The 12,227-nt window shown below is 36.7% G+C and overlaps 1 protein-coding gene across 2 annotated transcripts in view; it reads right to left on the bottom strand.

The window, feature by feature from the left end:
- Positions 1-3,912: 3,912 nt before the first annotated feature.
- INPP4B (inositol polyphosphate-4-phosphatase type II B) overlaps positions 3,913-12,227 on the bottom strand; it is a 320,380-nt gene continuing 312,065 nt past the window's right edge. Inside the window, exon 27 of one of the 2 annotated variants that reach the window (XM_082050912.1) lies at positions 3,913-9,200. In XM_082050912.1, the coding sequence (XP_081907038.1) occupies positions 9,068-9,200 (133 nt within the window). In that variant the 3' untranslated portion in view covers positions 3,913-9,067. The remainder of the gene's footprint in view (positions 9,201-12,227) is intronic. The other variant, XM_082050914.1, reaches the window with a different exon arrangement.

Genomic DNA, 12,227 nt, shown 5'->3' on the forward strand with positions numbered 1-12,227 from the left:
AAGAAGTTTCTGTTTATATCAGGCCTTGTAATCAACCTCTCAAAGGTGTTTTAATCTTTGGATGTGAAATACAGAGACACAATGTTTATAAATCATAAGAAAGTTTGCCTGGATGCATTCTTGTACTCCTTACTTTCTCAGTTAAGCACTGTCTTGGTCCCTTTGCAAGAATATAGAAAGTGACATGACCATTTCTCTGCAAAATCATTTTGCCTGTATGAGAATGTATGTACATGACACCTGCTTGGCTGATCAACCACTGCTCTTAAGCAATCCTGTCATTTGTTCAAAGACATTTTTCATATTTATGTTGATAAGCTGGTAGTCTATTTCCATCATAGCTGCTACCACGGTCATGAAGCAACAAAGTATTCCAACTCCAAGCATATCTGAGGTGAATGTTGAATGCACTCTAAAATGCAGAGCTTAGGTTAAGACGTGACCTTCCTTACCTGTCCTTGACTAGTTGGAGATCAGTCTGTTCCCTGATTTTATTACATCTGTTTATCTCCTGGACAAACTCTAACTGAAAAGGAAGCCTACAGTGGGTGGAAGCAAGGATAGGTAGCCCAGGAGGAATACAGAGAAAAACAGAACACAGGGATCAGATTAGGAAAGCTAAAGCCCTGATGGAATTAAATCTGACCAGAGATTTTAAGGGCAACAAGAAAACCTTCTATAGGTACTGCAGTGGTAAAAGGAAGACTAGGGGAAATGTGAGACCTCTCTGGAAGGAAATGGGAGATTACCCAATTTATGAACATCCTTCTAACACATTCTTTGTAACTCTTTCCTGATGTTTGGGTCCTGTTTGAAAACTATTAAGAGCCACCGTTATTTCCTTAACTTTGGCTTCTCTAACCTTTCCTTTACCCCCCACCATACCAAAGAGAAACTGAATTCAAAGTGTTGAGACTCTACTGTGGTTTATCCCACCCTGATTTAATTAGCACCAGAGAAAACAGAATTAAGCTGTTATTTATGCAATGTATTTTTTTTCTTTCATAATTGCCCAAACAGGTTGGAAACCAATGTCTCACTAGCAAAACCAGACCCCATTCAGATGTTTCTGAATCTTTTACTGCACATATCCCTTGTAAAGAGACCACGTTAAAGGCAAATATTTCTTCAGTGTACAAGCTATCTTAATTACAATAACTTACAGGAAACTGCCATCACCTTTTCTGTGTACTAAAATTGTATTCAGAGACCACGAACAAGCTCTCCTGTATGGGACCTTCTACGAACAAATTTTTTTTTGCCATTCACAGTTCTGAGCCAAAGCCCAGGAATGTGAATGCTTCCGAATCCTCTCTCAAAACTGTGTTCTTGGAATTAGTTTCTCACCTGAAGTATCCCACTTCTAATCCTTCACTTGGACATGATGACTTTAGGATCAGACCTTAAACTTTCCTCTGTTTCAAAATATGTTAAGCTTTATACTGAGAAAAAAAATCTCTAAGGAGTGATATCTCAGTGAGGGTGACAGAGCACTGGAACAGGCTGCCCAGGAAGGTTGTGGAGTCTCCTTCTCTGGAGACATTCAAAACCCACCTGGACATGTTCCTGTGTGACCTCACCTAGGCATTCCTGCTCCAGCAGGGGGATTGGACTAGATGATCTTTTGAGGTCCCTTCCAATCCCAAACATACTGTGATACTGTGATATCACCCCAGGGGCGAATTCTGCTGTGGCCATCAGTGCTTGTGGATGACAGTTGTTCTAATTCTGTTCAAGTCAGCAGTTTAAACTCCTTTGTCCTGTAAGCTATAGCAATGAGAAATTATTCTTGCATGAAAAACGGATATCCACATGCACTTTGCTGGGCAAAGATAAAACATGGCTGTATCTTGCCCTTGTTCTTATGCTGTCTTTCTCACAGCCTTACACCTGCCCAGAACCATTAGGGAATGCTCCTAGGGGAACAGATTGCCACCGGCACAGAATTCACCCTTTCCTTCCTCCAGGTTGTAGCCTTTGGTTTACACTGCAGACTGAAAGACACAGATGCACAAAGCCTGACAGCTTGTCAGCAGACAGAACTGTCCTGACCAAGGCCAGCTGTGGGCTGTGCCGACAGCGTTATGAGCAGGAACAACCAGCCAAGGCTTGAGCCCTTATGGCTCCTGACAGGAACAGCAGACTCAGCCTGGGAAACATCTTCCCTTTTCCTTTTCTCTCTCTTCTTGCTTTTTTCCCCAGAAATAACTTTTACCATTTGAGGCAACATATGCCACCAGACAGACTACAGGCCCTGCTAAAGGTTTAGTTCATCTGAACCTTTGTGCAACATCCCAATAGCAAAACTGTATTCATCTGCTAGAAATGTTATATTTTTTTAACTGATCTTATTTAACTGCCTTTTCCTATCCTACAGTACATCAAACATATTTAAGTGTAAATATAATATGCATGTGTATACATACATATACACATATTAAAAAAAACCTCAGCTACTCTTCAGCTTCTTATGCCAGTTTATTTAGAGGTAGTTTGCGTCTTCCCCAATGCCAAAAATCTTGCCTGCATCAGAGCAAGTGTAATTCTCATTTATGTACTGGGTTAGCACTGTACTTGGACAGCCTACACAGAAATGCATAGGGTATGTTTATTTGGGCAAAGCAAGCAGTGCGCAGTCCCGTTAGAATCTAGAACCTTATTGCCCTTAATTCTATTAACAACAGTTGTCAGAGACCTGCTGAAGGCTGAGATCCACACAAGACCCAACAGTAAGTACACAGCAGAGCTCCCACTGACCTGCCAAGCAGAAGCAGCATTTCTGTACATATATGCTCCATGCCAACAATGGGCAGCCTGGTGCAGACCACCGCAGATTATGGTTCAAAAACATTAGGTCATAATTCTCCTTAAAAATGTCCTAAACTAACTTTGGAAGGGGAGCTGATGAAAATAGACTTCTACTTTATCATCTCATTACAGTTGTAGGGTTTCTTTTTCTCCTTTTCTCTCTTATATTGTTATGAGAAAAAAGTAGTTCCCAGTTGACACAGAAGATAAAATCTGTAAGCATGCAAAATGAGACAACGTATTTTTTAAGACCATCACTTTTATTAGTAAGAGGCAAAATTTCTAGGCTAAATGCTAACAGCTTTATAACTTATTACCATAATAACCATTAGTTCCTAGTGCTTTCTAAAGGTTATCAAGAGCCTTGCAGGTAATTAACATCTCACTGAATTTATCACAGTAAAACAACTAAGCATACTAACATATAAACAGAGAGAGTAAATTATGCAACAATCATAGTACTAATAATACAGAAGGTGAGCCACATTTTATTATATTCCCCAAAGAAGGTCTGTTTGCTACACTTCAGCCAACCATGGAGAACTTACCTTTTATTGTGATGACAGATCATAAAATAAATCTAGTTATCAACAACAGCTTAAAACCAAAAAAGCACAGAAGCAAGCCTTACATATTTCCCAAGGTCTAGAATTCTGCATTAGGATGGTGAAGATAAAATACCAGCCCAAACATACCATGTGGCCTTTTTAATAGTCTTCATACTGAAAGATGTTGATTCCACCTCTGTTACACTGAATTACTCTCTATAGATCAATAGTTATGTGAAAGAGGCTTCCACGTGTATGTGAATGTTTTGTCTTTAATTAGAAAATGCAGGACCCACCTGGTTCTGAGAAGAAAGTTGTAGTAAGACCAGAAACTACATGAACAATTAATTTATGGCCATTGCAGGCTTTTTACTGTCATATCAGAGCTTTTCTTAAATACTTGCTCCAAGCAGTGATGAGACCTGTGGGTGGGCTTCCACTGACTCCTTTAGCCGGGAACCCACTCTCAGCACCACGCACAATCTGCCCTCTGCGTGATGCCATCACAATGAAAATGAAAAATGAATAACAAACAAAAAAGTCAGAAACATAAAAAATAAACATCACATTTATTTAAATAAAAATATACACACAGTGTACAATGGGCATGGCTTACAGACAGCAATGAAACAAAAATGCTAAGTCCTGAAATATAAAAAGAGTTTAATTGCTATAGTTGTGCTTCATTTCTCCAAACACACACACACAAAATGGACTCAAGTCCTGTTAATGCTTCTTATACATGTGCTTCAGAGTGTGAGACAGGAACATTACAAGGAACAGCTACACAAAATGAACACAAGTACCAAAGTAACCTGGGATTTTAGAAACTTTAAAGCCAGAGTACTCATAAGGAAAACAAAAGCAGTGAAAACTTCCGAAGTACTTTGCATGCATGGGACAAGTACAAAACACCACTTCCAGTAATTAGAGATCTAAGTAAGAGTAGTATGGGCCAAATCTCACCGCTCAAAACCCCACAGGTCCAGGGCGCTCTATTATCACACTCAGCTTTCTACCATAACTCTTTCTCCCTGCCAGCACGCAAGCCCCACGCTTTATGTTTCAGCTCTTTGAAATACTGATAGATTGATTCACAAGTGTCTTTTATTTATTCTGAAGTATTAAGTTTCGTGTTTATTTGAGCAAAAGCAAGCTTGTAATCTTGGATCATGAGTATCATGCTGAAATTGCTGTTATATTACTTATTCAGTAGATGCTATGAGAGAAAGAGCAAACAAATGTTTGAGTGCTTCAGTGTAAAACTGAATGCTCTGGCAACACAACAGTCAATGTGTTGCATGATTAAGGAAAAATACAACATTCTAGGGACTGAAGTCTGGGAATTTTATGTTTCTAATAAAAGCTATGTGGGTTTTTTTTTTAAGCCATGCGATTTACAATTTGTGTTTTGAAGAAGAGCGATTATTTTAAAGCACTTTGATTGTAAACATTTGCTTTTAAGACAAATAAGTGAAAAGCAAGATACAAATTTATGTCTCATGGCATTGCCTGCCCAGTGTATTTCTTTACAATAAAAAAGCATAAATATAGATATCACTGGTTTCAAGTTTACACAACAACCAACTGACACAATATACCTCTAAGACTCTTAACTAATAACATACATTAATTCACAGAAGTAATTTTGCTGCATAGTTTTAAATGTGATTTCTTTCTTTATTATACCAGCTGATATTCAGTGGATTTTCAGCTTTTTTTTAATAAGCGGACCATACAATTTCCTGGAACTTGTGTTTAAAGTAGAAAGAAAAATAAGCTTATTTTCTGAAGCTCACCATAGGCATATTATATAGTGGGCTTCAAAATGATAAGTTGTACTTCTTTATACCTGAATTACTAGTCATGATCTAGAATACCATTACATTTTATTTCACTGCAAATAAGTGCATCTGCATCAGGATTGATTGATTTAGAAAGTGTTTGTTAATTTCCTTATTTCACTTACATAATGCCAAAATTCAGACAATACAAAAATTAACATTGCAAAGGAGTCAGTTAAGGCTCTTCCTCAGTTAATATTTTGTTTCAGCTGTCCTTCTAAATTATTTGTTCTATATAACACATATGTGGCTAGTATTCCATCAAAATGCACAGCTTCACATAGACAAAGATCAGATAACATAATTAAAAATTTCCATTTCCTCATTGCTCTGTAAAAGCCAAAGTATAAACATGAATTAGAACATATTTTAAATTCCCCACAAGAAGACTTGAGAAAAGAAGACTGCCTGCTTAATAATTTCAGGCCTATGCATGTTAAGTTTTATAACATATTTACATAATCTCTAAGAAAAAGTTACTTTAACTCTCCTTTCCTTATGTTTTTTAGGATTCTGAGCTAGCTCTCTATTTAGACACTAGTCTGTGGTACAAAACCCCATATAAGCATTGTACGAATATTCAAAGCTAGAAGCCCTTACTTCAGGATTCCTTGAGGCAGACCTTATATCTACAAATAATATCTTCTGTAAGACAGGATTTGGCTTTAGATGCCAGATATATTTTTGAATGTTCGTTCTCTAGCCCTTGAGAACTGCCCTCCTCTCAAAGCAGGTTATTTTATAGCTTACAAAAGTTTTAAGAGAGCAGATTTTCTGTGAATTCACCCCCAAGATCAATGTGTTTCCCTTAATCCTTTGCGAAACAAATGCTGTAGCTTCCTCATGGAAATTTATTTGCTTAACTTTACCCCTCTGATATTCACAGTGAACTACAAAAATACGTGCAAGACCTGAGGGATGATTTAAGTCCCCTGTTAGTCATCCCAATAATGCACAGGGCTTAAAGCGGCTTCTACAAAGACTGAATGTACTCCAAGTAACGTAACTACCAATGTGCAGCAAAACGTCCTCTGTCTCCTCACAGAAGGCAAACCAGAAAAGCCACTAGTCCGTGCTGAGCAGACAGCTCAGTTTTGATGACATGGCCTTTGCCTGTATGGACCGCAAGAGTGCACAGCAGGCAGCCACCAAACAAGGAAACATTTGAGCCTGTTTCAGTACTGAAGCAATAAGGCTCTTCGAGGACACTCAGAACCGTGTCAGCGGGTTTTACAAGGGTCTCGTGACCTACAAAAAGATGTTCCCGTCAAAACACCGACGTTAAAAAGTTCGGCTTTATTTAGCACAAAACCCAGCCGACTCTTCTGTAATGGCCCAAGCCCAATGAAGTTTCACTACAACATTCAGACTGGTTTTTTTTTCTTAATTATCTGCAACAAATAATAAAATATTTAATTTCACAATAACATACTGGGAGTGGCTCTTAGAACATAGAGGACAGCAATTCAATACCTTTTTTTTTTCCCCACTCCAAAAACATGGCTTCAATGTGGAAAACGTCTTAAATATCAAGGTCACATGATAGTCACTACAGCATTTTAGAACACAAGTGGGATTAAAATGCTGAGGGATAATATAGTGAAAGACTATGTTCCTGATAAGAAGGAAATGGATAGAATTTCACATTTTGAAATTGACAGAATGCCTATGGGACTAAGAACTACAGGAACCTGCAGTACCCATGAGTGAATATCATCCCTACATAGACTTTTACAGATTGTTTCAGAATTACTATAGGAAGGCCAGCATTCTCTGCTGTGTATCTATGGAGTTATTTCAGAGGTGCATGAGGAATTTAACACTACTTCTAAACCGTACATGTAATCTCTTTAAGCTAACAATACACATGGCAGATAGTGAGAGCTACTGTGATAGTCTGACAGAACAAAACGTTACTTAGGAAGATTTGCATTCTATGAAGTCACAAACAAGTTTTGTACAGATCAGTTACGTAACAGTAAAACACCCCAAACCAAATTAATGCACACATCTATCCACCCAATGACTCGCGCCTACTTCTACTGGTACATGACAGCAAAAAAAAAAAAACCCATGCTAGTACATTCTTATCTGCCTGAGCTTATCTATGATGGAACACCAGCTCTCCTGACATCTGCTGTTGGAGTAATACATTCCAGAAGAACAGAGAAGTCATTCATGATAGCACATTATATAATATAAACGAACAACAAATGCACAAATATACTATTTAAATTACCTAATTTACTTTGGAAAAAAGTTCCAATTAGTTAGGTAAATATATTGTATAGGTGAACTCCAGACTTCACTGAAGTCAATGAGCATTGGAATAAGGATCCCTTCTTGATGTTCTCCTACATGTCCCAAAGCCTGGTCTTGCAAATATACAAGATGAGTTTAACTTTATTCACATTATGGATAATTTTCATGTAATTACCCAATTAGAGTTTGCAGGATCAGGTTCTTAAATATGTATTTTTAATAGTACAGTTATGGATTTACATCCAGTAATGGGCACTAATGGAATAAAAAGAACAAATTATAACTTACGGTGCATCAAGATTTCTTGGACTTCCATAGGAGCAAGCAAACATTAACTTCTTTATCCATGGCAATTACAATTTCCTACAGATGCCCAAATTCCCAGCGCAGTTTCATTGGGGTAAAATTCTCACACTTCTGTTCTAGAGATTTTTTTTTTTTTCTCAAAATGAATGCACTACATAAAGGTCAGTAAGCAGTTAACACTTGGTGTTAACACTGTGTTTCTTTCTGAGAGGCAGGAGAAGGCAATAAATAGATACAATTAGAAAACACAAAAGTTATTTGCAAGACAAATTTCAGGACTAACACAAGCTGGCAGAAGGATTAACATTCATTTTTAAAGCTGATAGTTCATCCTGGTGTGTCTGCATACAGCATTACAAATTCGATATAAATCAGCTGCAGTGGCTAACTAGTCCTAATACAGTAGGTTACTCCTAACACTTATCTTAGGCTCTGTAAAAACATACATATTTTTATAGCCTAAAGGTACATTAAGTCCTGTATATACAACTCATTTTCCCAATCACTGAAGAAAATTTAGTTTTAAGCGTTTACAGTAAACAGGAACAAGACAGGTCAAACTCAGGCCACCTTACTTGAAGAATTAATCCCCCTGATTCCAATGTGATTTTTGTGAAAGTGAACTAAGTGGTGTTTGGTGGTGGTACAGAAAACCAAGAATGATACAGCCAAGTTAACTGCAAGGAACCAGAATGTAATAATTGAAATTGCAGACTGTAATCACTAAAAACATATTAAGAAGTTAACATGCTTATGTAAAGAAGCTACATGTAAATACCAAAATTATATTTAGCCCAGATATTAAGATTAACATCTTTCATAAACCCTTCTGTGAAGGATTTAAACATTAGTGATCATGACCTTGGTGCTATGCTGGTTCCAGAAAACACTATTTCCAATAGCAAGAGACCCCTTAAATCAAATCTCAGTTTTTGGTTCAGAGTCAGAATGTCACCTTCCAGATTGCTAACTGTGTTCCTATAGCAAATGACATTTCCCTTTTTAATCTTTGATCAAACTACTCAAAAAACTAATTCCAGTTGGCTTATGAGTCATACTAATCTTCAACTTCACCAAGAAAAGTTGAATATATTTGGTTTTTAGAATATTCAGTCCATTGCTTCTTGATGATATTTCATAACAACTAACTGGAGGGGGTTTTTAATGTAAAATGATAAAACCTGATAAAAATAACACCTCAACTGGTAACACATTCCCAATTAATAAGTCATAGAGAGCCATTTTTATATGCACTAATTAGCATAGTGATATAAGTTCCTGATTACATTTTTGTTTAAATTAGGTGTCAGCTTTTCCATATGTCCCTTCTGGAGGTCTGTAGTACTTTGGGAAAGCCATCAGCTGTATCATGTTGAATGCATACTTTCTGCATTTGACATTCTTCAGTACATTCTCTATGCGGCATCCTTCTCTAGTGAAAGGGGGAAAAAGTACAACTTCATGAAACACAGAATAAATAAATATGCTTTATTTGTTCATTGCAGAGTTTCAGCAACAGTTGAAGTAAAAATAACAAAGATTCAACTCTACATTTTTGTTTTCCACAAGTGATGATACATCTTACAAAATTAAATCCAAGGCCAGGCCCAGTTACATTTATTGCCCTCAGAAACAGGTGATAAGATTTCTTCCCCCTAATACACTTGCCCTTGAGGTTTAAAGTTTAGTTTAAAAAATGTAAATACTCTAATGATACATTTTATTCTAATTCCAGAAATATATTTGCCTTTTAAACTTTCTCATACTTTTTTCAAATTGTTTACTATATATGTGAGAGTACACATTGCCCTAAAAATGGGTATTCTAGGAATAAGGCATTTTATTAAGTCTGGCCCTAGAGATTTGTAAAGGAAAGTCTCATCTCTGCTTCATTTCCTGCATGTTCAGCTTTGCAATGAAAAAAGAAAGAAAAAAAAAAAAAAAGAATGGCTTTTCAAACAGCCCAGTCCAACTCTCTGCTTTATAAAGGAAGGATGTTTGTTCACATACAGTACAAAAGTCACAAGTGCCAAAGTGGTGCATCAAGACATAAACAGGACTCAGTTAAAAAGAATAGAAAAGTGTCTTGAAAGCAAAAGCAACTAAAGCAACAATTACAAACAGGTTAATTTCATTACAAAACAGAACTTACTCTATTCCATTTAGTTAGTTGACAGAAAAGAGTTAGTTGTAGCAAAGGAATAATCATTTGTTAAACAAAAAAGATCCCATCAGCTAGTAACTGTGAAAGTAACACAATGGAAATTAAATCTCACAAACCACCACCCTGTAATATTTGTCTAGGGGTTAGTCTGTGTTGTGCATTTTTTTTTTTTTTGCATTTTTTTTTTAAATTTTTTTCAGACTAATGACTCTGGAAAGAGGGATTCAAGCATTCAGGATTTCACATCTTCTTGTATACAGCGACAGCATTGTAAGTGGGCTTTCTTTGAGCTAATTACAGTGGGAAAGCTTTACCATGAACAGAAAGAGCAAATCAATTCACTCAATGCATAGTATACTTCTTAGAGTTCAGAAAAAAATAACGAAAACATAGTACATTTCAGACATTTGTATATTAAAGATGAATCCTTGGGGTCTGAGACTGTAGAAATAATACAGCATAATTCCTTTTTCTAAAGTTAGTTTGTTGCTGTTTGTAGAAAAGAAAGGAACACGAATGAAGTTTATTGATATTTGGCTAATAGCAAAGCAAGACTTAAAATAAGCCACACAACCAGCAAGTGTGAGCTGACAAGCAGCAAGGCGACAGGATAGAAGTGTCGAGAAGTTGGCTTGTTATCAGTTAGACAGCCTGTTTCGGGATCATCCGATTCATTCAGTGCTCCCTGGGTTTGTCTGCTGTTAAACAGGGGAAGTTAGGAACAAATAGAAGAGCATTTAAACAGCAAAGAAAGCCAACATGTAGGTATTTTGACAAAGTGAAACTATATAGCATAAATCTACTTCATCAAAATGGCTAAGTGCTTGCAATATATTTATTGTGTTCCACAATCAATATGGGAGGCATGAAGACTCAGTGGCCAGTACATTACTAAGACTGCTAGGTGCCTCAGAGTAGTATTCACAAGATTAAATAACTTAAGAGATGAGCTATACTATCAGTAAAATGAGCATACACACCAAACAGAAATGAAAAGAAAAAAATAGAGGATATAAAAAAAATAAAGAAGCAAAGAAGAGATCACAAATATGTCACAATGCAACAGACAAAATGGTGTCTCCATGATGTTCACAGGTTTTTCACTCCTGCTTCATTATCTATAATGAAATAAGCAGAAATAGAAAGGGCACGTGCTATTTTTTTTAAAGAATTAACTATTCTAAAATAGTTTTAAATGCTGGTAAATTGACTTATTCAAAAATTCATCAGTGCTAGTGATTCAGTTTTGAAGTCAACAGCAGTTCTTTTCATTTAAAGGCTCACACCTACATTCCTGTGAGAAAATTACCTTGCACCTTGTTCAGTCAACTAGGAACTACCTGCCTACAGCAAAGTTCTATTCAAGCGCTCTAAGTTGTGCGCTCACTTTCCTACCAGAGCAGCAAGGCTACCTTCAAATGATTGCCTATCTATACTATTGTAGTCTTCATAGCTGCTCCACAGCTGGATTTATGTATACTTTAACTATACCTCTTTAATCCTGCTGAATTTACTTTCATTTGCATATGCTCAGGACTCCTTCCTTTGGATAATACTGATAAGATTTTTGTTTTTCTATTTACTATTTCTATTCTATTTCTATTTACTATGAATATTCCGGGATGAAAAGATAACTCTCCATTTTGCTCTGTGGATGAAACATCCAAATATAGCAGATTACAACACAGTGCTTTTTCAGAAGCACATGTCCCAAGTATGCGGTTTTTTCAAGAATGAAAATGCTGGCAGACCATAAAGAGACTAGGGCAGCAAAGGTAATATCACACAGTCTCAGGTAAAATGAGAAGGGTACAGCTCTAATGCCACTCCAGCAAAGACAGCAGCAGTCACTTCATCTATCAGACAACCTGCTTTCTGACCTGTGTGTCAAAAGGCAATGTTGAGTTTCTCGAGCCTGGATAGCAAGAGAGGTGCAAGAACTGCATTTAGGTGGGATCCTAGGAAAAGGGCTGACCAAACCATTCTTTGCACAGTCTTCCTTTTAAAGAAGCCTTCCAAAACACATTCTTAGTTTCTTTCTTTGAACATTCAATCTGTATGTTACACTAATAAAGACAATCCATACTATTTTAAACAGCAAAATTAAAGATAAAAATTAAAATCCCTAATATCTGAACCTAGGTCAAAGCAATTACTGGTGCCAGTGTGCCTGCTGCTTTTGGTCTATACTTTTGAAGTGTCCATGGATAGAATGCAAACACTATTTTTGACAAAATACTCTCACAAACTGTCAAGGAAAAAAGCTAACTGTATGTTACGCTGGCTTTGTCAACA

This window comes from Streptopelia decaocto, assembly GCF_964273445.1.
Source record: "Streptopelia decaocto genome assembly, chromosome: 4".
In the NCBI taxonomy this organism is placed as follows: Eukaryota; Metazoa; Chordata; class Aves; order Columbiformes; family Columbidae; genus Streptopelia; species Streptopelia decaocto.